The 27,780-nt window shown below is 18.2% G+C and overlaps 7 protein-coding genes across 7 annotated transcripts, besides 38 other annotated features; 5 read left to right on the top strand and 2 right to left on the bottom strand. All coding sequences in view use genetic code 6, as the record gives it.

The window, feature by feature from the left end:
• Nucleotides 1-121: 121 nt before the first annotated feature.
• Nucleotides 122-156: a microsatellite.
• Nucleotides 157-1,157: 1,001 nt separating this feature from the next.
• IMG5_002010 (hypothetical protein) lies at nt 1,158-1,800 on the bottom strand (the record flags this gene model as incomplete). The annotated part of the gene is made up of 2 exons (XM_004040043.1): nt 1,158-1,517; nt 1,574-1,800. Coding segments are annotated over 2 exons (267 nt in total), but the record flags the coding sequence as incomplete, so codon positions are not given.
• A 43-nt stretch (nt 1,801-1,843) lies between these two features.
• Nucleotides 1,844-1,923: a microsatellite.
• A 790-nt stretch (nt 1,924-2,713) lies between these two features.
• On the top strand, nt 2,714-5,563 carry IMG5_002000 (WD repeat protein; the record flags this gene model as incomplete). Its single annotated transcript, XM_004040042.1, has 8 exons — nt 2,714-2,804; nt 4,347-4,437; nt 4,489-4,570; nt 4,645-4,786; nt 4,832-4,959; nt 5,002-5,217; nt 5,268-5,456; nt 5,504-5,563. Coding segments are annotated over 8 exons (999 nt in total), but the record flags the coding sequence as incomplete, so codon positions are not given.
• Nucleotides 3,164-3,202: a microsatellite.
• Nucleotides 5,564-5,730: 167 nt separating the features above from the next.
• Nucleotides 5,731-6,858, top strand: IMG5_001990 (malate dehydrogenase nad, putative; the record flags this gene model as incomplete). The annotated part of the gene is made up of 2 exons (XM_004040041.1): nt 5,731-6,343; nt 6,409-6,858. The coding sequence occupies 2 exons, from the start codon at nt 5,731-5,733 to the stop codon at nt 6,780-6,782; spliced, it is 987 nt and encodes a 328-aa protein (XP_004040089.1). The 3' UTR covers nt 6,783-6,858.
• Nucleotides 6,348-6,395: a microsatellite.
• Nucleotides 6,859-7,002: 144 nt separating the features above from the next.
• Nucleotides 7,003-7,055: a microsatellite.
• Nucleotides 7,056-7,874: 819 nt separating this feature from the next.
• Nucleotides 7,875-7,917: a microsatellite.
• Nucleotides 7,918-8,741: 824 nt separating this feature from the next.
• Nucleotides 8,742-8,796: a microsatellite.
• A 6-nt stretch (nt 8,797-8,802) lies between these two features.
• IMG5_001980 (viral a-type inclusion repeat protein) lies at nt 8,803-11,605 on the top strand (the record flags this gene model as incomplete). The annotated part of the gene is made up of 5 exons (XM_004040040.1): nt 8,803-9,033; nt 9,080-9,302; nt 9,345-9,476; nt 9,517-9,682; nt 9,938-11,605. Coding segments are annotated over 5 exons (2,418 nt in total), but the record flags the coding sequence as incomplete, so codon positions are not given.
• Nucleotides 9,036-9,076: a microsatellite.
• Nucleotides 9,481-9,506: a microsatellite.
• Nucleotides 11,606-11,609: 4 nt separating the features above from the next.
• Nucleotides 11,610-11,676: a microsatellite.
• A 30-nt stretch (nt 11,677-11,706) lies between these two features.
• Nucleotides 11,707-11,814: a microsatellite.
• Nucleotides 11,709-11,768: a microsatellite.
• Nucleotides 11,815-11,941: 127 nt separating the features above from the next.
• Nucleotides 11,942-11,986: a microsatellite.
• Nucleotides 11,987-13,093: 1,107 nt separating this feature from the next.
• Nucleotides 13,094-13,152: a microsatellite.
• Nucleotides 13,095-13,152: a microsatellite.
• Nucleotides 13,097-13,152: a microsatellite.
• Nucleotides 13,111-13,146: a microsatellite.
• A 573-nt stretch (nt 13,153-13,725) lies between the features above and the next one.
• Nucleotides 13,726-13,782: a microsatellite.
• Nucleotides 13,783-14,248: 466 nt separating this feature from the next.
• IMG5_001970 (phosphatidylinositol 4-kinase, putative) lies at nt 14,249-16,134 on the top strand (the record flags this gene model as incomplete). Its single annotated transcript, XM_004040039.1, has 2 exons — nt 14,249-15,921; nt 15,969-16,134. The coding sequence occupies 2 exons, from the start codon at nt 14,249-14,251 to the stop codon at nt 16,009-16,011; spliced, it is 1,716 nt and encodes a 571-aa protein (XP_004040087.1). The 3' UTR covers nt 16,012-16,134.
• IMG5_001960 (hypothetical protein) lies at nt 16,103-17,954 on the bottom strand (the record flags this gene model as incomplete). Its single annotated transcript, XM_004040038.1, has 3 exons — nt 16,103-17,228; nt 17,272-17,725; nt 17,771-17,954. 3 exons carry the CDS (start codon nt 17,952-17,954, stop codon nt 16,103-16,105), a joined length of 1,764 nt encoding a protein of 587 aa, XP_004040086.1.
• Nucleotides 17,238-17,275: a microsatellite.
• Nucleotides 17,701-17,766: a microsatellite.
• Nucleotides 17,727-17,766: a microsatellite.
• Nucleotides 17,727-17,769: a microsatellite.
• Nucleotides 17,734-17,769: a microsatellite.
• Nucleotides 17,955-19,086: 1,132 nt separating the features above from the next.
• Nucleotides 19,087-19,129: a microsatellite.
• A 1,816-nt stretch (nt 19,130-20,945) lies between these two features.
• Nucleotides 20,946-21,008: a microsatellite.
• A 53-nt stretch (nt 21,009-21,061) lies between these two features.
• Nucleotides 21,062-21,198: a microsatellite.
• Nucleotides 21,063-21,152: a microsatellite.
• Nucleotides 21,199-21,503: 305 nt separating the features above from the next.
• Nucleotides 21,504-21,566: a microsatellite.
• Nucleotides 21,521-21,575: a microsatellite.
• Nucleotides 21,534-21,578: a microsatellite.
• Nucleotides 21,534-21,580: a microsatellite.
• Nucleotides 21,581-22,816: 1,236 nt separating this feature from the next.
• Nucleotides 22,817-22,859: a microsatellite.
• Nucleotides 22,839-22,904: a microsatellite.
• An 894-nt stretch (nt 22,905-23,798) lies between these two features.
• Nucleotides 23,799-23,849: a microsatellite.
• A 57-nt stretch (nt 23,850-23,906) lies between these two features.
• Nucleotides 23,907-23,976: a microsatellite.
• Nucleotides 23,929-23,971: a microsatellite.
• Nucleotides 23,932-23,980: a microsatellite.
• Nucleotides 23,981-24,836: 856 nt separating this feature from the next.
• On the top strand, nt 24,837-26,687 carry IMG5_001950 (taurine catabolism dioxygenase, putative; the record flags this gene model as incomplete). Its single annotated transcript, XM_004040037.1, has 3 exons — nt 24,837-25,267; nt 25,321-25,348; nt 25,518-26,687. 3 exons carry the CDS (start codon nt 24,837-24,839, stop codon nt 26,685-26,687), a joined length of 1,629 nt encoding a protein of 542 aa, XP_004040085.1.
• A 232-nt stretch (nt 26,688-26,919) lies between these two features.
• Nucleotides 26,920-26,972: a microsatellite.
• Nucleotides 26,973-27,780: the final 808 nt, after the last annotated feature.

Raw genomic sequence — 27,780 nt, 5'->3', positions numbered from 1 at the left:
AACATTTCTATAATCAATATTAGGTTTTTATTGATTTTAGTTAGATTCATCATATCTAGAATTAATAGGAGGGATCGAACCTTGGTTTTAATAATTATTATTATACAAATTGTTCCTAGGATTTTAATTAAATTAGTTTTAATTCAATTAATTTTAGGGTTAATTATTAAAATGAGATATATTAATAGGCTATATTCTTCCACGATTATTTTCTGGAAATTATTATTACTAATTAGTATTCTATTAATTTTATTTAAAATTATTTTATCTGAAACAGTTGTTATTATTATTATTTTATTATCCAAATGATTACTATAAATATTTATTGTCTGTTGAGTTACTTCTGGATTGTTATTATTTTTATTAACATTTATTATGAAGTATATTCTAAATAGCTGATATTTAATCGAAAATTCGTCTCTTTTCATTCTAATATTCCTTTTCGAACATTTATTATGATTCAGTATTTTAAATATTATTTATTTGAGTTTAATATTTACGTTCGTTTTCTTAATTTTTTACATTAAATCATTTATTTATTGTTATAATCCTTATATTTATTCTTCAAAACATAAATTATTGTCATTAATAATGATTTAATATTATTCTTAGTATTATTAAAAAGGTTCTGATTCTAGAAAATTTTCGTTTAAAAATTAAATCCTTTCTTCTAATTAAATTCTTTCCTTTTCGTTTTCTTATAAAAAAATTTATATTTGGAAATCTCTTATATAATTTGCAAGTTTAATTTCCTCTTCTTTTAATTATTCGCTTATATTTATTTTTTCTTGAATTATTTCATTTCCAATAAAGCCAATTTTTCAGCATTTTATCCTTATTATGTATTAAAAGGATAAATTTGTTGATATTTCTCATTATTATAAAATTTATTATCATATTAGTTAAAACGATAACTTTAAGCATTTTTCTAATAATTATCGTTGCTTTAAATCTTTGTATTCACTTGTTTTTATAAATGTGAATTCTTTTCTTCTGAACGACCTCTGTTTAAAAATTTATTTCTTTCGAAATTTTATTCAGGATGATTTCTATTTTTTTCGTAGTTTTCTATTCCATATTATTATTATTATTATTTATAATTTATTTATTTCTTTTTTCTTTGTTAAGATATACTTTCAACTTCTTAATTCTTTTTTCTTAACTCTTATTTTAAGTACTCTATCCTTGACTATATTTCTTTAACAAACTTGTCTGTTTTTAAAGCGTTATTATTGTTAATAACAGCTATATAACTATTATTGTTGGTACTTTATTTTATTGAATTAGCATTCTTCTATCTTTTAACATAATAAGTTCCTCAAGCGATCTATTTCTGATCTTAAATGAAAAACTGACTATAAACTTGCTTAATCTTAAAAATTAGTTGCATGCTAACCTCCATAAGGATAGTTTTTCCAATATAGGGACTCTTAACTAAAATCATTTTTTTAGAGCTCCGGATAACTTTATTGATATTCAGAATTATGTATTATGGTTTTTCCAATTATCAGGAACTCCTACTCATTTTTATTTTTTTAATAATATAGCCATGTATAATTATTATTTTTTTTACGATAATTTTGATAATTTCTTGTAGGGTCGAAGCCTATTTATTAAGGATTACTGTATTAGTTTTCGCTAAAAGTATTTATATTATTATAAGAGTTTACTTAATTTTTATAATGTTTGTGATTATGATAATGAGGAGGAAGTTAATAATTAAATGGTCTCCTAATCATATGAGAGGGAGGAGGCGAATAAGTATTAACAAAATTGTATCTAGTATTCATTTATTTTTATGTAAAAATACTTTAATTAATATTTTTTATATAATAAAAATAATAAAATTAAATTTTATTTTTATCAAAATTTTTTTTTTTTTACATAATAAATATTATATTTTTATTCATTAAATTAAATTTTTAATATTTGTTTATTAATCTATTATTATTTATGATAATTAAAATTTTAATATCATAATATGGATTTATAATTATGCTTTAATTAAATTTATTTACGATAATTATTTAACTAATTTAAGTGTCATTAATTTATTAATATTTTGATATAAATAAGAATATGCTTAGTTTATTAATATCACCCATATAATTCTAAATATATATTTTAACATAAAAGAATATAAAACTAAAGAAAAATTATATAAATAAAATAATAATTATAATTTTATATTTTTATAAAAATTAATAATTTATATAATTCTTAAACAAAAATGAACTAAAATCTTTATAAAGTAATATCAATTCCTCTTTTTAGATGCAATTATTCATATGCATTTTACTCTTATTAAAATTAATAAAAACCTTATATCCCATGCTATTTAGTTGATCCGGCAGATACTCAAGCCATAATGGCTTTTTTAAATAAATTTCAGAATCTTTAGGTTTCTCACATTTTATATACACATAAGCATCATGATCATATAGGAAATCCTTAAGAGCTTTTAGAAACACTATATAATGCTAAAAGATTAACAGATAATATAAAAATATATGCTTCAGCTTAAGATGGACAATATATAAGTACTGTAACTAATAAACTTTTTGAAAAAAATGAAAATAATGAGTTTATTTAAAATGAAGAAGAAGGAATTAAAATAGAATGTTTGTTCGCTCCATGTCATACATCAGGACATGTTTTATATTATTTATAATAAAATAATTAAATATAAAATACTTTGATTAAAGAATAAGAGTATTAGTATAATATTTTTACAGTAGATGAGTGTTTGTTTACTGGTGATACACTTTTTATTGGTGGTTGTGGTAAATTTTTTGAAGGGAATGGTAAACAAATGTTAGAAAATATGGAAAAAATTAATAAAATTAATAATAAATAAGTTAAAATTTTTTGTGGACATGAATATTCGGTTTCTAATCTATAATGGTCTAGTTAAATAGAATAGTCTAATTAATAAATAAAAGATAAGTTAAATCAATATAAAAATTTATAAGATATGGGAATTCAGACTATTCCTTCAACTTTAGAAAATGAAAATGAAATTAATGTTTTTATGAGATGTAAAACTAAAGAAATATAAAATTTGTTTAAAAACTAAGACCCTGTAGCTATTATGGATATTTTAAGGAATATGAAAAATCAAAATATTACTAAAATATAATGATTTTTTTTTACTTGTTTTTATTTTAATATAAAAAAAATTAATATTAAAAATATTTAATATATTTAAATTTTTACAAAAAATTGATTTAGAATTTTTAAAACACAAAAAATATTAGTATATTTAAATTAAAATTAAATATATATTATTGATTTACTTTTATTATACATATTGTGCTTATACAAACACATAATCAAATATTTGAATTCCTAATATTTTATTTTTAAATTTACTATTATTCATAAAATTTACTTTCAATATCCGTTTCTTTTCAAATATTATCAAGAAGCATATAAAGTTAAAATTAACTTATTCTTATAATTTTTAATAAATAGATAATTTTTTTATTTCCATAATTATTAATATGCTAATAATAATTATTTATAATATTAGTTCTTTATTTTTTATAAATAATTGATAAATAATAATTGCATATTTTCTTAAAAATTAAAATAAATTTTTAATCTAAATATCATTATTAGAAATTTTCAAAATTTAAACAAATTAAAATATACTCTAATTTTTTTTAGTAATAATTAAAAAATATTTTATAAAATTAATAGACTTATATTTATATAAATTTTAATTAAAATTAATAGCATATATCAACGTTTTTGAAATAACAATATAAAAAATTAAAAAAATCGTAATGAAAACAATATTTGAAATAATAACATTAAAAATCTATTAAAATTTATTAAATAAAGAAATACAGCAATAATTTTTATTCGATAAAAAATTAATATTGTTAATTTATTTAAATATTTTTTTTATTATATAATTTATGTATATATTCAATATAGATTCATTTATTTATTAATAATTTGTTTTTTTTAAGACATATTCATTTGTAAATATTTAAAAATTAATAATTATATATCTTAAAAAATAAACTAAGTCAAAATAAAACTTAATAAAATATAGCTTATATATTAAAGAAAAAAAAATGTAAAATTCATAAATAATTGTAAAAAAATAAAAAATTATTATTAATGAAATTAATCTTTTTTAATTAAAAAATATATTTATTTTTTATAAGTAAGAATCTGTTGCTTTAAGCTAATAAAATTAGTTTAGTTTTTTTGCAAATCATGAAGGAACAATAGTAATTTAAATTTACTAAAGATAAATTAAATATTAATAAAATTTTAAAAATATACAATTGAAAAGCATGATATACAATATAATTATTATCGAAAAAAAATAGCTACTTGTTCCTAAGATGGTTTTATTCATATATTCGACTTTTAAAATTAAATGAAAGACCAAAATAAAATAGTAGTAGGAAATCAAAAAGTGTAAATTAATTCAAATATTCATTGTAATTTTTTAAATAAAAATACTAATAGTCATTAAGGTCCTATTTGGAAAATTGATTGGGCTCATCCGCACTTTGGAAATATTTTAGCTTCATGTTCATATGATAAAAATGTTATTTTTTACTTTTTATTTTCTACTAAAAAAATATAGGAATATCTATATTAATTTTATTTTATAAAAAAAAGGTTGCAGTACACAAAGAATAATAATTAAATAATTAATAAAAAATATGGGAAACTATTTGGAAAAAAGAATTAGAAGGATCTATTAATTATATATAATTTTCTCCATATGAATGTGGTTTTAATATTGCATGTGGATCATCTGGTAACTTAAATAAAATGAAAAACATTTAATAATATTAAATTTTAGTTGGAAAAGTTTATTTATTAGTATTAAGAACTTAAGACTCAAATATGCAAGAATACTCTTGGTAAGCACATGAATTAGGAGTAAATTGTATATGTTGGGAACCATTTAAAGCTGATGATGATTTTACAGTAACATAAAAATTATTTATTTTAAAGATAAAAAATATAAAGATTGATTAAGTTGAAAAAAGTAACAATAAATTTACAAAATTAATAACTGGAAGTTGCGATAAAACTTTAAAAATTTGGAGTTTAGAAATTCAAAATGGATAACTTTCGCATAATTTAATATATGAAATTATAGGAGTTCATAATGATTGGATTAGAGATGTGGCTTGGTCTCCCCTTTCTTAATATGAATATGATATAATAGCTAGTTGCTCAGAAGTATTTTTTTAAAAAAATAATTTTAAATATTCTTTTTTTATTTTTAATAGGATTAAATTGTTGTCGTTTGGAAATTAAATTACGATTAAAATAATAATAATTATTAATAAATAGAGCATTAAATTATTAATATTTAATTTAATGGACCTGTATGGAGATTAAACTGGAATTTTTAAGGCAATTAACTTTCTATTTCATCAGCTACTTAGAATAATAACAATTAAGTAGTGATTGTTTAAGTAAATATTTTTATATAAATCATTTAATTTTTTATTTATTTATTTAGCAAAACGAAGATGATGAATGGGTTTAAGTTGAAGAATAAAATAATATAAATTAAAATTGAAAAATTAATTATAAAACTATATAAAAAAAACAAAAAAAATAAAAAATAATATGTCATATATAATATTTTTATTTCAAAAAATGATAAAAATAAAATATTATAAATAGAAAAAAATAATATAAGAAAAAATTATTTTTTATTATAAAAAAAATAAAAATAAAGAAAAAATGCATTAAAACGAAAAAAAACTCATAGTTTGCGTAACAGGTGCTGCAGGTCAAATAGGTTATGCATTCTTACCCTTACTTTTGACAGGTTAATGTTTTGGTCCTAATACTAAAATAAGTTTACGTCTTTTGGATATTCCTTAATGTGAGTAAATACTAAAAGGAGTTGAATTGGAATTATAAGATGGGGCTTATCCTTTACTTGTAGATGTAAATTCAGGTTCAAACCCAGAAGTATTATTTAAGGATGCTGATGTTGTCGTATTTATAGGAGGAGTCCCAAGAAAACCTGGAATGGAAAGAAAAGATTTACTAAAAATAAACGGTACAAATTTTATTACTTAAGGAAAAGCTCTAGATTAAGTAGCCAAGAAGACTTGTAAAAGTATAGTTGTAGCAAATCCAGCGAATACAAACTGTCTTTTATTAGCTGAAACTGCAAAAAGTATTCCTAAATAAAACTTTAGTGCTTTAACTAGACTTGATCATAATAGGGCATTAGCCTAAATTGCTGAAAAATGTAAAGTTAATATTAATAATGTCAAAAACATTATTATTTGGGGGAATCATTCTACAACTTAATATCCAGATGTTAATCATGGATAAGTTAATGGTAAATATATATATATATATATATATAATTATATATATATATATATATATATTATTTTAAAATAGGTTAAAATATTAGATCAATAGTTAATGATGATTAGTATTTGAATACTGAATTTATATAAAGAGTTTAAAAAAGAGGGGGTGAATTGCTTGCTTTGAGATAAAATTCATCTGTTATGAGTGCAGCTAATGCGGTAAAAGATCATTTATATGATTGGTATTTTGGAACTAAATAAGGGTAATTTGTATCTATGGCTGTTTATTCGAACGGATAATATTATGGGGTGCCGGCTGGTTTAATTTATTCTTTTCCTGTTACTTGCGAAAATTTTGAGTTTAAAATTGTTGATGGATTAAATATTGATGATTTTTCGAGATAAAAAATGAATTTAACTACTTAGGAATTGTAAGAAGAAAAAAATGATGCATTTTAATGATTATTTTTTTATTTCTTTTTTTTTTTGTTATTTTAACTTTTAAAAAAATAATTTTTAATAAAAGAATATAAAATACAAATAAATATGTATTTTTTGTTCACAAAAATTAATTAAAAAGAAAAACAAATAAATAATATTAATTCATTTATAAATTTAAAATAAAAAACATGTAATTGCAAATACAAAACTTTTTTTATTATATCATTAAATTTATAAAACAATTAAAAATAATTTTTTTTAATAAATATTAAGAAAATATCTTTTTAATAAATAGAATTAAATTTATTTATTTTATTAAAAAAAATTAAATTTTATTATTTAAATTAATAAGTTTTTTTGACAATTTATTTAAAAGTAATCATTTATTTAGTATATTCTTCATTTATTTTAATGGTTTTTAAATATTTATTTTTTATAATAACTATTTATTTAAATGGAAAGTCTATTATTTGAATTAAATTATATTAAAGCATTTTCTTAAAATGAGGAATTCATTAATGTTAGATTAGAAATAACTGTTTTAATTTACTAAATAATTCTTTAATCATATTAATATATTGTTTATAATATTTCTATTGTTATAATTGTTATTATTTTTATCAGATTATTCTCAGTTCGAATATGATTAATTTATTATAAATTTAATATTATAAGATTAACTTTGTTATTTGCTTTATTTATTGATTACAGTATAATAAAAACTTGAAATATTTAAAATATTGTATTATTATTCAAGGATATTTACAGTGCTATAATAGTTTTATCACAACTAGATTTCATAACTTATTATTTTTAATAAGTATAATTAAGTTGTTTGTTAGTTTATATTTAAATTTTTTAATTTTAATTTTTATTCATGTAAATTTATTTAAATGTTTAAGTTATTTATTTTAAAAAGAAATATATATACATATATATATATCATGAATTCTTTTTTATTATATATATTTTTTTTTATTTTTACTCTATACTTTTTATATGATCCATATTTAATTATGTGTTATTTTAGAATATAATATTTGATTTTTTAAAATTTTAGTTATTTAAAAATTTATTAACAAAATAAAATAAATACAACAATATTTATAATATAATATAAAATAAATGAAAAAATAAAAATATAATAAAACATAAATATTTATATAATTAAACAATATAAAATATTATAATAATATTTTTTTTTAGTAATATCTTATTATTAAATAAAATATCATATTTAAAATAATTTTTATATTTACATAAAGGGATTATTATAATTATTGCAAAGAGAAAAGTAAAAGAATATTAAAATACATTTATATAACCATTTCCTAAAAACATGTATAAAAATTAAATAATATGTAATTTATGTAAAATAAAGATAATTTTTTTATATGTGCATGTATTTAAATAAAAATCAAATCATATGCATATAGTATAGCTAGTATAGAAAGATAATTTATAATAAATATTATTCTTACTAATATTTCAAAAAGATTAAATTAACCACTAATATTATTTATTTTATATTTAATGTATATATAGAATTTTTAGTAATATTAATTATATTTAAACTATGATTAGAAATAATATTTTCTTATTTTTAATGGTATTTAATTATAATATGTGTAATTTATTTTTTATTTAAACACAAAATAATTACTATGAAAAAAAAAAAATCTATTTTTATTTTTCATTTAATTAAAATATGTTTAGTAATTAATAAAAAGTATTTAATATATTATACATTAATTTTTTTTTTTCATAAATAAATGATTTGTATTTTAAAAACAGTTTTATTTTTATAATTTAATATAACTTAAAGTAATTTTAATTTTTATATAAAGCATTATTTTTAATTAATTTTTGTGATTAATTTTTAATATATTTTAATTAACAAATAAAATATTATAAAAAGATATATATAAATATTTATAAAAAACTTTGTTTAACACCCATAATAATTATTCTATTGTTATATAAAAAGTAATCAAATAAATAAAAATAATTAAAAATTAATAAATTAAAAAAAATATATAATAAAATAAAATGTCTGAAAGGAATAGATCACTTAATAATTCTCGTTTAAAAAGTCCTTCAAATAATTAATTTTAATAAAATTAAGGCTCACATACACAAATAATTTAGCAACCCATTTTAAATAAACAATAATCACACCAACAATTAGTTTATTAAGCCCCTTAATAATAATTAGTAACATCAAGACTTGGATCATAATAAAACTTAGTAATGGAATAAGGAGGCTAACAAAGTAAATTAAAATATAAAAAAATAAAATTCTAATAAAATTAAAAAAGAAATTCCTGTGTCATCGAATTCTCGTATTTTAGTATAATCTTAAATGTTATAAAGCGGATAAACAGAAACTACTTATATTCCAGTATAAGCAGTCTAAACATATGTTTCTTAGTAAGTACCTGTTTATTTTATGGAAAAATAAATACCTATGCAAATTCAAGAAAGGATTGTAGAAGTAGAAAACGTTACACATATCAATGAACTTAGAGAATAAATATATTTGTAAAAAAATAACATATAAATACATTAAAATTTAAAAAATAGACTATAAACAAAAATAGAATCACTCAATTAATAAATTCATTTACTATAAAATAGACCAGAAAAATCCGTAGAAAAAGTAGTTCAAGTAGAAAACACTTAACAAATATAATATTTAAATGAATAATTATTAATGTACAAAAAAAAAAAAAAAAAAAAAAAAAACGTAAAAAAGGTTAAAATAATAAAATGAATATTTAACAATTGAATTGAGAAAAGCCTAAAATAAACCTGAACGTGTGTCAGAAAAAGAAAAGATAATATATGTAGAAAACAATGAAAGAATATGTTAACTAGAAAATGAATTATCCAATTTAAGATAATAATAAGATCTAGAAAACGTAAAAAAAAGTGGTAAATAAGCCTAAGTTTAATCCGAACTAGAAAATATTAGGATAGAAAATAATTAATTAATAAAATAAATAGAATTGCTGAGAAACTAATTATAACAAAAAGAAATAGAAATATAAAACTTAACGTAACAATATAACAGAACAAAAATATAAATAAACGAAAGACAATAAGATTAAATAAAGCTAACGTAATTTAATTAATAAATCTAATAATATTCTATCGAAATGGAGCGTCTAAATAAGCAATTATCCTAAAAAGGAAAAGAAGTAGACGAATGGAGAAGCAAAGTACTTATGTATGAAAACAGATAAAATGATTATGAATAGAAAATAGTTTTTATGAATAAAGAAATTGATAGATTGAGTAATGTTAATGTAAAAATTACTGAAGAATGCAACATTTATATAAAACAAAGATCATAATATGAAAATGAATTAAATAATTATAAGAATAAGTTATAAGAATATGAGAGAATCTTTTAATAATTAAATTAGAAATGCGAGGTTATTAATGATGACAATATTAAAAAACATAAGAAAGTATAAGAAATGGAAATTAAAATTATAAACTATAAGGATATAGAGGAAAAATTAGCTCTAATGAGTCAAACTTTAGAATTTACTTAGAGAAAAGTAAACAGTTTAGATTAAGAGAATAGTTCTTTGAAAAAATTAATTGGAGAAAATGAATAAAAATTATCGATTATGGCTTCTTATGAGTCTAGATTATATACTTTAACTTAATAAATGGAAACTTTAAATGGAATTATAGCCTAAAAAGATAATGATTTGAAAAACTTGAGGAATGAAATTAGTAATTATTAAATTTAGATTAATTAAAGTAATTCTAATAAAGAAATCTTAATAAGATTAAGTAAAGAAAATGAAGATTTGAAAAAAAAACAAGTAGAAATCGAAAGCTCTATTTATAGCTATAAATAATATGAAACTAAATTGAATGAATGTGAGAAAAATAATAAAGATTTGAGAAGTAAAATTGAATTTTAGAATAGTTAATTGGTATAATATAGTACTAAAATTTCTTAATATGAATAATAAATAGATTAAATTAGTATATTTTAATCTGAAAATAATAATCTTAAATAACTTCTGAATATTAGAGAAAGAGAAATTCAAGAATGGTAGTAGAAATATACTGTTTTGGAAGATAAATCTATGTAATATATCTAATTTGAAAATGAAATTTAAAAATATAAGAACGATTTAAAAATATTAGCAGAGGAATTTTAAAAACAAAAAGGTATTATGAGAGGAAAAGAAGAAGAAATAATTTTATGGAGAAATAAATATTAATAACTAGAAATAAGCCTTTCTTCATAAAAATACTCTGATGCAAAAGTTTTATAACTTACTTAAGAAATTTAAAACTTGACAAGTTAAAATGCATCTCTATAAACATAAATAGGCGAATTGTAAAATCAAGGAATTCTCTATTTAAAATAATAAGAAAAATGTAGTGAACATATTACAAAAATTATTCTTTAAGGAGCACTTATTGAAAGTTTAAGAGATGGATTTGTTGCAAGAAATTCAATTATAAGAAGTGGAGAGGAAATAAGGAAATCTCTACACGCAAATGATGAAATTGTTAAAAAAAGTAAGTTTGTAGGAGGAAATTAATAAAATGATGGTTGGTTAAAAAATTCTATTATTACAGAATCAGTTAAAGTTAATGGTAATGTAAGTGATCATAATGGAGATAATAATAGTACTTTTGATGGAAAAAAAAGTGGATAATCAATAAATTATAATGACATGAATAATGGAAAAAATTAATAGAATTATTTAGGTAGTTAATAATTGTAAAGTATTTAAAAATAATAAGTTGCTAATTATGTAGTAACAAAAAATAGCTCTTAAGTATAACATTCAAATAATAGTTATAAATGAAAGAAATTTATTTAATTTAATTTAATTTAATTTAATTTAATTTAATTTAATTTAATTTAATTTAATTTAATCTATTAATATTATATATTTTTTTTGCTTAATTTTATTAGTTTTATATATTTTTTATTATATTTTCTATTTTTTTTATTATTATTTTTATTATATAAAAGTTTTTAATTTATATTTTTTTTTTATTATTTTATATTTTTATACAATTTAAATATATGTATTTTTTTTTAAATATAAATATATAATTATAATTATTATTTATAATATGTAGAATATTTTATTTTATTTATTACTTTAAATATATTTTTTATTTAAACAAATGCTAATTTAATATTTATAAATATAATAAATTTTTAAATATAAATTAAATTTATATTTTGTTATATTTTATAAAAATCAATTATAAAAATTTTTATTAAAAAAAAATGTAAGTAAAAGACATAAGTATTAGATAAAATTATTTATTAAATTTGAACACATTTTTAAATAAAATTTAATAAAAGACATAAGGAGATTTTTTGATATAATTATTATTCATATTATCTTTAGCATTCATCTTTTTTATAATGTAATGTTTTAATTCTAATATTTCATTTATAGAAAACACTTTTATACTATTTCTTGTAGTTTTTGTAATTAACTATTATATGATGCGTCTTGAAAATATTGATCCATTTTTGTAAGATGAATATTTGAATTTTTTAGGAAAACTAGCTGGCTTTTCTGGATTTTTAGGTCTAATATTATTTATATATTCTATAGAAAATACTGGATAATAAGCAACAATGACTGGTTTTGTGCTTTGCTGGTTATTTTTTACCCTTTTTGGTTTAATAAATAAAAATGATTAATCTTTTTCTTTAACAAGAAAATAAATTTTAATAGGCTTAATTGTTTAAATATTAGCATTAATAATAGTATAAAATATTAATAGTAATGATAATAATAATGAATAAGAAAATTATTTTTATGGCATTTTTGGAGGCTTTGTATCTGGATTATTGTTTGGGTTTGTTGGAATTTGCTTAAATAAAACAAAAGGTTAAAATGCTAGTACTTTAGTTCATTTATATACTATTATGTAGGTCCCATTTATTCCAGCATTCTTTCCTATTTAATTTCTAACTTCACCTTCTATATTCTAATGGTTAATATTTTTTGGAATCGGTGTTGTTGCTATTTTAGTTAATCATCTGTTTATTTGGTGTCTTTAGTACTAAAAAATAACTTTTTCTAGTGTTTCAATAAACTTTTTTGTTGGAATATACGCTATTATAGGATATTTAAGTGGATTTGGTAAATTTTCTGATATGGATGTTATTTTAGGGTTTGTAATTTTAGTAGTAGTATTTTTGATTTTATAAAAACAAGAAGATAAATATAATAAAAATGGAACTGATTTAAATATAAATCTAATTTAAATGTAAGAATTATAATAATAATTGGTTTGAATGAATATTTTTTTTTTATATAAAATTAATATTTTATATTTTTTATTTTTATATTTTTTTATATTTAGTTTTATATTTTTTATTTTTGCATTTAAATAAAATATTATAAATTCATTTTCAATATATTTAGTTTTCTTTTTTTATATAAAGTTCTTTAAATTATTTTCTTTAAATTTTCAAAAATATTTTTAATTAAATTTTATCATATTATATATATATATATATATATTATATAACTAAAAATATATATTACTACTTTTATAATTTTATTCAATTAAAATTTATATAAATATTATTTTAATGAATATATATGATATGATAATTGGGATATAAAATAAATATTTAAAAGAAATAATTGATAAAAAATATTAAAACCAAAAATATATATTTAATAATAAATCTATTTTATTCTTTTAATTATTAAAAAACAATATATAAAATATTAATAAAGAATAAATATTAAGTTTTTGATTTTTAAATAAATGACTGATTTGTATTAATTTTAAAATAATAACGAAAGAAATAAAAAATAGTTTTTCTTATTAAGATGTTTTAATTGTTGTATTAATGTAAACTAAGATTAAAATAAAAATTAATAATACTTATTTTAAAATAAAATATATGAAAGTAAGAAGAAGATGATGTATAATTTATTTCAGAATAATCAACATAAATAACTAAATAATTATTATAATAAAAATAAAATAAAAAATAATTTATATAAGCTTATAAAAAAAGTTAAAATGTAAAATAAAAATATTAAAGAAAAGAATAAATACTACATTTTATAAAAAATAGAATATACAGGTTATTTTAAGTCCTTTGCAAATATTAGTAAGGTTTTATATTGAAGAAGATCAATAGATTTTATTTAAGCTATTAAAACAATGTAGAATAAACCCAGATTTTATACACTTAAACCACAGCAGAGATGATTTAGAATTTTTCGTTCCTTAAATATGTAATTATTTTGCTTTTCGTAATCAATTAAGCAATAAGTAATTCCAAAACTTTCTTTTAAAAGTTGGAAAAATTGATTTTTATTTTGCGCATTATATATTTTTTTACATGAAAAGTTTGAATATATTTCCGTAAAAAAAATAAAAAATAAAAAAATTAATTTTTTTAAAAAAGACTATTAAATTCGCTTTAAGAGATATGTTACTAATTTGCGATTTATTATATGAACAAATAATTATTATCCACAGTATACACTAGTACATATTTACCTTAAAAAAGGGAATAATTATTTCCTAATTAGGAAATATAAAAATAAATATAAGCGTATGGAACATCTAATTGGACAGAAAATATGATACAAATAAAAGAAAAATTATAAGCAAAAGATATAATACTAAGTAATTATACTGAAGAATCTATTTTAGAATAAGATAATTCATAAAATTAAATATTAATATAAAAAGATGGTTTTATTAGTAATTTAAGTTTCTGGAATGACTTAATACTTATAGGAGAAAAATTAAAAAACGCTCAACCTTAGTATATTGCATTAAGGCATTTTTTATAAATAATAAATAAATAATTACCTTCGGCTGTATATATTCCTTTTGTATGGAAAAGTATAAGACATTATAACATTTTAAATATTGTAGTTGAAGAAACAAAGCTTTTTTCTTCAAAAGAGCGATCTCCCTTTTCAATTTGTTGTGAAGTTTATAGACCTGAAGAAAGTTTTTTTCATGAAATAGAGAATCTTTTTTAAGAATAAGAAATAGATAATTATCTGTCTTTTCCTTTTACTACAAATCGAGAAGCTCGAGAAGAAGATAATCCTTTTTGTAAATAATCGTGTTGCTTTGAGAATAAAGGGGAATATTTTTAAAATAGTTCTTTTATTAAGGAAAATATTGAACATTATACAAATAGGAAAATAAATATTGATTTAGAATAAAGATAAAAATAAATTGAAGAATAAAAACATAATTAATTATAAAAATAAGATGAAATAATAAGTTAAAATAAAGAAAAAAATATTCAATAATTGATTTTTGGTGAAGATTTTATAAAAAAAGAAGAAAGAATTCGAGAAAACTCTCCATTTGGAAATTTAAAAACATGGAAATTAATCGAAATAATAGTAAAAAATGAAGAAAATATTAAAATGGAATAATTCGCTACTTAATTAATTTATTAATTTCATTAAATCTTTAAAAAATAAAAACTTCCTTTAAGTCTTTTCCCTTACGAAATAGTTTCTTTATCTTAATAAGCTGGTATATTATAAATGGTGCCAAATGCAGTCACTTTTGATCATTTAAAACGTACTATGTGGTAAGATTTTCCTTAAAAAAATAATTTCGGAGATTTCTTTGATATTATTTTTCCTTCTTAAAATCTTTAAAGTGCCAAATATAATTTTTTGCATTCTCTATGTGCTTATTCTTTAGTATGCTATTTTCTTTAAATCAAAGATAGGCATAATGGTAATATTATGTTACACAAATCTGGACATATTGTACACATTGATTTTGGGTTTTTCCTTTCTAGTGCTCCAGGAAAAGGAGGGGTTCATATAGAAAAAAAACTGCCTTTTAAACTTATTTCGGAATATTTGGAAATTTTAGGTGGTGTTGATGGATAATTGTTTGGTTTATTTAGGAAATTATTTTTTAAAGGATTCTAAGCAGCTTAAAAACATTAGGATGAAATTCTAATTTTGGTAAATATGATGTATGAGGGTGAAGGGTCAAATATGTAATGTTTTTAAAAAGGAGAAACGTGTATTTAAGAACTTTATCAAAGATTTAACCCTTAAGGGATTAGTAATGATGGAGATTTAAATGTTTTTTGTAATAATTTAATTAATTAATCACTTGATAATTGGCGTACTAAATGGTATTTTGTTGTTGTTGTTTAAATATATAAATTAATATTTTTTTTAGGTACGATAAATATTAGTATTTTTGTTCTGGCATATTTTATTGATTTTTTGTTTACTTCTATTTTTTTTCTTTTTGATAGATGTAAAATATCTTAAGTAAAAAATATATTTTTATATTTAAAAAATAAATAATAATCACAAAAAATACATTTATAAAATTCCACAAAGAATTAAATAAAAAGCTATAATAAAAACTCCATATTACTTAATAAAAGATTTTTCATTATTATTATTTTACCGACTTCTAGTTGCATTTTATTACTCTAGTTCTAGCTCTTCTTAAATCTATTATTAGATTATAATTTTAACTTTATCTTCTAACTTCGATTTTTCAATCTTAACATATTTATTAAAATAATCATTCCCAACCTAAACCTAATCTTTGGGATTAATTTCCAAAATAGTTCCTTCAATATGCCACATGAGAGCTTTTTCAACTTTGAAAAGTACTGATTAACCTAAAAGTTCCTCATTATAAGGCAATAATACTTTGGCATATTATTTAGTATGCCCAACAAGTTAAAATTATCTTCCTTTTTTTTCTTCTTTATCATTAATCCATACTTTTTAAATACTTCCAACTAAATAATCCCATCTATGGAAACTTTCGAAAACTTCAGTTATTTTTTTAGATCTACTTTTAACATCTATAGATGGTACTTTTTTCATTTTCATAGCCGCAGTACCTGGTCTTGGATAAAATTAACTTATATTAATAATCGGAAACTCATATTTTTTGACCAAAGAAATTGTTTCTTCAAATTAAGCATTTGTTTCTGAAGGAAAACCACAAATAATATCGGTTGCAAGTGTAACATTTGGTACATTTTTTTTCAAATAATCGCATACATATTCAAATTCTTCTCTAGTATATTCTCTATTCATATTTTCTAATACTGTATTATTACCTGCTTAAACTGGTATATGTAAGAAGCTAAATACTCTCGGATGGTTTAATATTAATGATATATTTTCCATATGTTCTAAAATATAAGGAGGATTTGTCATTCCTATTCTCAACATGACATCATTAGGTAATTTTTCTACTAAATGTTTTAATAATTCCGATATATCAGTTCCTATATCTCGACCATAAGCTCCTGTATCTTCACTTGTTAACCATATTTCCTTCACGCCTTCTTCACATACTTATTCACATCGAGCCAATATGGCTTCTAGTGTATAACTTCCTAGTTTTCCTCGAGCATGTTTGGTTTTACAATACGTACAACTACCTAGACATCCTGTGTTTATTGGAATACTATTATTGTTATTTTTTTTTATATTTTTTTATTTTTGTTTACATTTCTATAAGATTGTTTTTTCTGATTTTCGGTAAATCTAACGATGGTAATGCCTTTTTTCCTAATAAACGAACTGTATTTCCTTTTAAGGTTTCTTCAATGACTTCTACTACTCTATCAATTTAACTAATTCCGATCACACTAACGTCTTCTAGTCCGGGGATATTTCTATCTCCTTATGGGACACAACCAGCTACTACAATATGCTTATTTTGCTGTTTTGCAGATTTTACCACTGTCATGAAAGCATCTTGTGAAGGATTTTTTACAGTACAGGAATTTACGAGAATAATATCAGCTTCTTTTTCATTTTCAACTAAATTATAACCATATTCGGCTAATTATCCCATCATAAATTCACTATCGCTTATATTATGGGAACATCCGAATGTTTTTACATACACATTTTATATTCCAGGGATAATTGTGTTTTATTATGTATTTGTTGATTAATCTTTTTTATTTTTTATTTATTTTTATTATTTTTTATTTTTTTTACTAAATTTTATTTCGGAATCATCTGCTGTATGTTCCAATGTATCTTATTTTTATTCGGATTATTTTAGTTACTTTTTAGGGCGCTTTTTTATTGTGTTTGGTTTGAGACGGACATTTTAAGTATATTCGTCGGCTAATTCATTACCTTAAATAAGGTCTTCTAAATCACAAAGGTCTTCTTCCATTTTTTATTTTTTTATATGTTATTTTTTTTATTAATATTTTTAGCTTTTTTTTTATTTTTTTTGTATTAATTTAAATTATTAAATAATTAGCTTTTATTGCATTTATCATTATTTATCGTGATATTTTTTGTGAAATTTCTTTAATATTGCAGACATTTTTTTAAAAAAATTGTTAATAATAATTAATAAAGGGTGGGGGGAGGGAGGCAAAATAAAATTTAATTTAAAAATTTAGTTATTTATTTTTTATATATATACAAAAATAACGAAAAAAAATATAATAATGGATTTCAGTTTAATTTTATAGCCTTCATTTTAACTCTATCGTTTTATTTGAAAATAAATTGTGTTTTTAAATTAATCTTTAAATATTTTTTTATCTAATTAAAAAAATCATTTTTCAAATTAATATTCTTTTTCTTTATATTTGCTAATAACATCATTATAATCTAAATCATAATTGCAAAAAGAATCGTAAACTTCGTTGTTTTTTTCATTTACTGTATTCATGTCTTTTATAAAATTATCTTTAACGAAATTTCTTGCTGAAGCATAATTATATGAGCAACTTTTAATACATTATTCAAATTCTTAAACTGCATTTTAATATTATGCTTGATCCTATTAAGAACTTAACAATAATAACTATTAATTTACATATTATTTATTTTAACTTTTTGATTATCCAATACATATTTTAAAACATTTTTCATTTAATCTAAATAATGTACTTTCTAAAGTTAAAAACTCTTATACTTTTTATTCCATTAAAATAAATTAATAAATGTTAATTTTATATTATTAAATATGATATGTATAATTTTATTATAACAAAATATTGATTAATTTTAAATAAATATATCAATTATTTTTAGGAATAATATTGATATATTTTATTTTTAAATCTATAGTATGTTAAATTTTGTAAATTAAAATATAAAAATAATATATTTTTTTTTTTAATTTAAAATTATATTTATCAACATATAATTATATCATTATAAAATTAAAACAAAACAAAAAAACGAATATAATAGATAAAGGAATCATAACAAATGGGTAATTGCTAATTTGCAGATATTGATAATTCTTCTCAATCAGATACTGAATTACTTAATAAAATACAGAATAGTATATTAATTAAAAATAATATATATAATAAATAAAATTAATATTTTTAATTTTTTTTTTTTTAATAATTAGAGTAGTTTATAGCGCATCCAGCTCCTTATTTTTAAACAATATCATATTATAAAAATTAATTTATTAAAATATAATCTAATTAATTTATAGGATAATATTTGATTTTATTTTTTTTTTAAAATAATATTAATGAGGTTAAGGAATAAATTTTGAAATTTTCTGAATACTAATCTAAATATTATGAATATTAAAGTGTAATTTTTGGTATTTCGTCTTTGAATTAATATATGTATATGAATATTTTCAATAATTCTGAGACAAAGGATGAAATAGGGAATGTAAATATATATTTATTATCTGACATTGACTAGGAAATATCAAAAAAATACAAAGTAAATGTTGAAAATAGCAATATAAATCTATTTATTATAAATTAAAATCAAATGATTAAGTATTAAGGCGAATCTAAATTTTTCTGCCCTGAATAAGTACTTGATTTATTAAAATCTATTTAATAAAGTGATAAGTAAATAAAGATAAAATGCCCATTTTCAAATTAAGAATAATAAAGTTTAGTTTTTTAAAATAAAAGCTTATATGAATAAATGGGCGGGGAATAAAATATATAAATAATAAGTTAAGAAATTGTTGATAGAATAATAAATGATATTAATTTAAAAGATTATTTTAGCTAAAATTTTAATAAACAAGAATTATAATAAAATATGTTTGATTTTTTGAAAGTTTTTTTAGGAGCACAATACAAGTAATTTTTTTTTAAAAAAATTAAATTTAAAGATTTTTATTTTTACAAAATTAGCAAAAATAGCTTAAAAAAAATAAAATAAGCTCATTAAGGTTTAAACATATAAGAATTTTAATTTACAATTGTAAAAGAGCATTTTGAATAAATTTGTATTTCTTTAAAAATTGAAAATAATATTATTTAAGATTTCATAAAACATTTAGATAGTACCAAAAACTTATTAATTTCAAACATATAGAAATCCCTTTTCGAAAAATGTGGGGGGTCAGAAAGCATATAAAAATGTATAGAAATTTATTTTGATATATTATTAACTAGTTAGGAAACAAAGAAATATTATGTAAATAAATCAAAAGAATAAATTAATAAACTAAAATAAAATTATACATTGTACTTATCTTTAATGTTTGGTAGTTAAGAAAAAAATTATAAAGGTAAATAAATTTAATAAACTCATAGCTAATTAGATATACCTCCAAGTATATTTGAATTTGCACTTTGTTAATTATAATAAATAATAATTAAAAATACTAATTTAGATGAAGAGGGAATTATTTAATTAAATTAGCTATTAGAAACTTTATGGACAGAAATTCCTAGCTAAAATAGTTTATTTTAAAAAATCGGAGGATACAAAACTATATAAATAGCAATCAAAATATTATATGAAGAAAAATTAAAAGACTTTAATTTTAAACAATATAAAATGGTAGAATATTTGACATATATATTTTAAGATAGAAAAAATAAAAAAAAATAAATTGGACACATAAAATGTGAAAACGTAACAAATTATATAAAATTATTATAAGAAAGTTTTGAATAAATTATTGAAAATAAATTATTAACCAATTAAATTGAAGGACACTTTAATTAAATTAAAGAAGATGTCACTAAATTAACACTTTTCGATAAATTAGGAGGATTAGAATGTATTTAAAAAATTTCTAATTAAGTTTTTGAAAAAGTAATGCAATGCAAAAATATAAGACATTATTTTATTACATATAATATACATAAAATAAATAAGAAATTTGTAAAATTTATGAAAAAGGTTACATCTAATAATATGAATAAAATGTATATGAATAATATTTAAAATTTTATAAATAAATATGTATAAATATTTAAAATATTATAATAAAAAATAATATAAAAATAATTTAATTAATTATATATATAAATTAAAAAAAAAAATTATAAATATATATTAATATAAATATATATAATTATATAAATAATATATATATATAAATATATATATATATTTAAATATAAATAAACATATAAATCTTTTTATATATAATATTACTATATAAATATATTTATATATATTTACTTTTTTTTTATTAACGTATATAATTATATCATTAAATATTTTTTTTCTAAAAAGGATTTATTTTGCTCACATTTAATAAATTCATAATAAATTTGATATTGAAATAGATGAATTTTAATAATTTACTAATTTTCTTTATGATGCTATCAAAGATAATGTTATTAATTCCGAAGCTTAATATGAAATTATTACTTTTATTGAATCTTTGTAAGAATATATAGTTAATGTTTGACAAATTTAATATTTTTAATTATATATTTTTTTTTTAAATAATATTATAATTTATTTTAATAAGCATAATTATTTTATTTTTTATAAATTTTGTTATATTTTATATTTTATTTTTTATATATTTATTATATTTATTATATATATTTTAATATTTCAAATTTAACTTAATATTTATTTATATATAATAATTTTTAATTATTTAAATTAATACTTCCTTTAAAATATTTATCAAAATATATTTTTACTAAAATTAATTTTCTTAAATATCTTTTAATTTAAGTAAAATTCTTTTTTACCTATGTTTGTATATTTATTATCAATTTGTATCTAAATCTAAAATTTTTATGTTTGATGCAAATATATTTTTTAATCTTTCTTTAGATAACATAGAAGAAATATTTAATATGTTTTATTTTATTTTAAATTATGATTATTTATTTAGACTTAATTTTATTAATTATTTACTCCTTAGTTATATAAATACCTAATAACTTTTATTTCAATATAAAATATTTAAATTTAAAACTTTTGATAATTTATATAAAGATTTATTGGTATAAGTATTAAACGACATTTAATCAGATTTTGCATATTTATTTATGATTTCATGTTCAGTTAATTCACTAGATAATGATCAAGCTTTTAAATTACAAACTATTTTTCAGTTATTATCTTTTCATATTTTTATTCTGGATTTTTTATTATAGGTTAAATTTGTTATTATGTTTTATGATTTAGGCTTTTTATTTTAAAATTGTATAAATATATTATTCAAGTAGTTTGTTTAGATAACTAAAGTAGCCAATAATATTTTTAATTGATAAAAGTCATATTTTTGTTTGGTTTAAATGCTCCAGGCCTTTAAGAAGAATTAATATAATTTATTAGGAATTTTCATAATAATGATTAAAATCTTAAAAATAACTTAACTATACTTCTGATATATAATCATAATCATTAATGAGATTTTTAATTCGATGCTTGTATATAAATTATATAAATAAAAACATTAATTGTATTAGCTTTTTATTTAATTTTTTTAAAAAAAAAATATTCAATTAAAACTAGTTAATTTACTATTCAATTATTATAGTCTAAACTTTCAATATTATATTTAGTATATATGAAATAAATTTAAATAGATTATTTTGTCATTATAGAAAAATATAATTTTGTTTTTTATTTTATTATTAAATAAATATTTTTAATTATTATTTTTAGTTATAAATATATGAGTTTATAAAAAGATTTAAATAATATACATTTATTATATATAAATTCTTAAATAATAATATTAGTATTAAAATTATATTTTATTTTTCTAATGATAGAAATAAATTTGATTTTATATAAATAATCAAAAAATTATATTATATATTAATTTTAAATATTAAAATATTAAAACTTAAAATAATAAATATAAAATTTATATTTATAAATATAATAAATAAATATATAATTTATTAATATATCTAGAATATTTGAAAAATAAGATAAATTTAATAGTATAAAAATGTGTATAGATTTTTTCATATACCTCATCCAAACTCAAATAAACCTTTTGTATTATCATTTAATAGAGACGAAAAACTTGATAAAAAAACAGCATCATTAAATACTTTTTAAGAAGACAAAAATATAATTGCAGGCCTAGATTTGGAAGGAAAAGGAACATGGTGTGGTTACAATAAAATTTCAGAGAATAATAGCTTTTTTGACAAATTATAACTCAGACAAATGGCATGACGTAACTTAAATAAAGTATGGTAGAGGAAACCTAACATATAGATTTTTAGAGACTTAATTTTTAAAAGAAGATAGAAATATAGAAGAATAGACGAATTGAATAATTAAAAGAAATCTAAAGTGAAATAAAATAATATAATTCATTTAATTTAGTAGTTGGAAATTTAAAGAGCAGTAATTTTTATTATTTATATAATACTTATAAGGAAAATGATTGTCCGTAAATTACTTAGCTTGAAAAAGGAAAAAACTATGTTTTATGTAATGGATTAATAAATAATGATTGGCCAAAATGTGAATATGGAATAAAAATATTTGAAAACATAATAAATAAAAATGAAAATAATAATTAAAATTAGTTAAGTTAAAGTTTAATTTAATTAATGTAAGATAAAACTGTATTTATTAAAGATGTTGAGGCTGAATCATAAATTTTTGTAGAATAGTTTTATAGCAAATATTATAAGAAAGAAAGAGGAACATATAGTACAACTATCTTTATTTTACAATAAAATGGAAAAGGATATATAAAAGAAATATTTTATGTAGATTAAAATTATTAATAAAAAAATAATCTAATAACAGAAATATTTATATGAAAAAAAAGAGTATAAATTAAATATATATATATATACATATATATATATATATATATATATATATATTTATAATAATAATTTCTTTTTACTTTAAAAATATTTTTAATAAATATTTTTTTTTTTTGATATAATAATTTCTTTATTTTTATATTTTTAATTTTTTTTTTATATTTTTTTTTTAATAATTTTTTTTCTATTAATTAGATATTTCAATATTAATATAAAAAAATAATTATAATTTTATAGACATTTTTATTAAATTTTTATTTTTCTATTTTATAATATTATTTATTATAGTATCATATTATTTGTATTTTTTTTTATACTTTTTCAATAATATGATTAATTTTAATTAATTTTATTATATATGATTATTTTTATTATAATTTTTAGATACAATATTTATCATACTTAATATTTATTAATTATATAATATATTATAATTAAAAATTTTTATTATTACAATAAAATAAAATAAATATAAAATATTAATATATTTATTATTATACACTAAATATTTATCATTATTACAAACATATATAAAAATGGAAACTAGTAGATAGATTATTCTTAAACTATTCTAAAAATATATATATAATGATTAAGATTATAACATTACAGATAATATAATAGGGCCAGAACCAATTATTCTTTCATAAACTAGTTTTTCAAAAATGCAAGAAATTGCAAATGCAATAAATTCATTCGTACCAGCTTATATTATGGCATGGCATTAAGACTCAAATTTAGGAAAATAATTAAGAAATATTATAAAATTACCTAAAAAATTTGAATAATTATTACTTTCTCATTATTAAACTAATCCATAAAATCTAATTAAATCATCTTAAAGATCTGGGTCCTATAGACCTGATTTAGTTATTATTGCTAATAACTAATTATAAAATGAAATTTAAAAGCATTATTTAGATAATGTAGAATTTAGAGTTTGTGAAATAAATGCAAGATTTTCATTAAATGGTTACTTTTTATCTTCGGCCCTTAACGAAGCCTTAAGAATATTATCATGTACTCCGGGAACTTTTGCTTATGAAAAAATGGCTACTTCTATCCCTCATATTCATTCTTTTGTAAAAGATCTCAAAAATAGATTTGGATTACAAAACGATAATAAGATTTTTATTGCTATAGAATAAGAACTACTAAAAAATGATATTGTTTTGCTAAAAAGTATTCTTAATTAATATGAAATTTAATTTATTTTTCCTAGTGATATTTATGCAATTTAAAATGAAGGAAATGTATAATTATTTGATAAAAAAACAAATAATTAAATATAAAAAATAATTCTTGAACTTCATTAAACTGAAATAATGAGTTTAGATTAAAATGTTTTAATAGGATTACTTTAATTATCTGATTAAGGATTATGTTTAAATGATTTACGTGCTATTCTTATTCTACACGATAAAAGGTTACTGACAGTTCTTTCGGGATTTTATAGTTGCTAATTATTAGAAGAAATCATGTAATTTAGTAGTAATAAAGAATAAATTTAATAAAATATTAATACTTTATTAGAATCTGTAATAAAAAGCATTCCTTTAGAGTAAGCAATTGATCAATATAATAAAAAATATAGTAAATCATGGTTTCATTCATAAGAATAGTTAATATTTAAACCTTCTTTAGGTGGAAAAGGAATAGGAATAATAAAATCTAATGATTTTAATAGTATTAATGAATTTTTATAATCATTATAAGATAATTAAAATAAGGATAGCTCATATTTTTCAACAGGAATAGTTTAACCATTTTTGAAAAGCATTTAATTCCAAGCGCCAATATATAATGAAAATAAAGAATGGTAATTCGAAAATTGTAACATAGTAAGTACTTTATTATGTATGGACGGCATCTTTTATGGCCCTGGAATTTTCAGATGTTCTTAATCAGATATAATAGCCCTTAGTAAAGGCGGATTTTGCTAACCTGCGGCATTATTATTAACTTAAGTTCCTTCTAAGGCAAGATTTATTCTAACTACTAGATTATTAGATGATAGTGAAAATAATTATAAAGAAGAAAAAGAAGTGTTAGGAAGTTAAATAAATGCAGCTTTTGATGAACATTCAGCTGTATTAACAACAATTTTATCTGAAAAATAAGGAGAAGAAGATGAAAATTGGAATTCTGATAGACTTAAATAATATGTTTGTGAAATAATAAAAGGTAAACCCTAAGACCATCTTGATTGTCTTTTAAAAAATGAACAAGACTAATCGTTAAAATAATAATAGGAACTTTAAATCGAATAAAGAGCTTTTGCTACTTTTATATCTGAATAAGAAAAAAATTAATAAATTTTAAAAAATAAACCAAAAATAGTATGGGATATAAAACCCTAAAGCTTAACTACAAAATCAAATGATGGTTCTAGCAATAATACATATGCCAGATCTCATGGAACAGGTCGTTTCGATACTCATACAGATGGCTCTTGGTACGAAAAACCTCCAAGAGCATTGGCCTTGAGTGTTTTAAATTGTGATAGAAGGGGTGGAGGCTTTTTTTCTATTGTAAAAGTAAGTGAATGTATAAAATAATTAAGTGAAGATGAATAATTAGAATTTAAGTAAAAGAAATACTTATATAAAGTTCCTCCTGAATTTTCCGGCGGATAAAATTCTCAATATAAAATTCTTCCTGTTTAATTCGATTAAGATAAGATTAGGTTCAGATATGACCTTATGTAACCTTTAAGAGATGAAAAGTAATGTCCTCTTTTAGAAAAGTTTAAAAATATTTCAAAAAAACTTATAAAATAAAAAATGTGTTTAATTCCTGAAAAATATTGCATTATAGCCGATAATTAACGTATTTTACATGCTAGAACTTTAATAAAAGATGAAAGAAGGTTTTTATAAAGAATTAGATTTTTTTTATGAAGAATTAACACTTTGATATTTTTTAGTAAAAAAATCATATTATAGAGATATATAATTAAAATAAGAACTCTTTTTACTTTTTTTATTATTATTTCATTTTTTTGGATTAAAAACGAAAATTATCAAATCAAGTATTTTATTTATATTTAAAAATACATATTTAACTATTTTATATATATTTACTTTTTTAAAAAAAAATTAAATAATGTTCGATTTATTATATTTTACAAGATTATTATATATATTATTAATAAATAATATATATTTATTAATATATTATATTTAAATTTATTAATACAATTATTTTTTTATTGTTAAATTTTTTATTAAAATTAATAATAAATTAAATAATATTTAAAAAAAATAATGTATTTATAAAATTAATAATAATATAATTTTTCATATCAAGAACGTCTATAAAAATTAAAAATTTAATTAAAAAGTGAATGTTTTGAAGATGAGGACGAATAGGAACATGGAAATTTCTTTAAAATTTCAGATTAAAATTCTAATGAAGAAGAAAATTTAAAAGACTCGAGTTATTTTGAAAAAAAATATTTACAAAAAACTCGATAAAGTGAAGAGATATATGATTAAAATTATAATAGTTTAAAATCGGAAACATAGGAATTTAAAGAATAGTTATCTGTAACACATATAAACACATTTAGTAAATCAGACTCTTTAATCGAAAATTAAAATCAAGGTAAAGAAAATGAAAATTTAAATATGAATAAAGGATTGTTGACTATAAATAATTGCTAATTAAAAACGTAAAATAACAGTATTAATTCATATAAATTAACAAAAAATGAACAAAATGAATTCTAATACTAATAATTTAAAGAAAATAATTAAGAATCAATTTAAATAAAAAATATAGAATTAAATAATTAGATTAATAACTTAGTCAATTAAATTGAAGTTTTAAAAACTGAAATAAACAAAAATAAATAGATACAAATTCAAAAAGATATATAATTAAAAGAAAAATATATTTAATTTTAAAAGTAATAATCCGAAATTGAATTTTTAAGATCAGAAAACGAAATGTTAAATCAAAAAATTGATCATATGTAAATATTAAAAATAG

Source organism: Ichthyophthirius multifiliis (assembly GCF_000220395.1).
Source record: "Ichthyophthirius multifiliis unplaced genomic scaffold scaff_1120509249410, whole genome shotgun sequence".
Taxonomy (NCBI): Eukaryota; Ciliophora; class Oligohymenophorea; order Hymenostomatida; genus Ichthyophthirius; species Ichthyophthirius multifiliis.
This window is presented reverse-complemented; position numbering and strand designations above follow the sequence as displayed.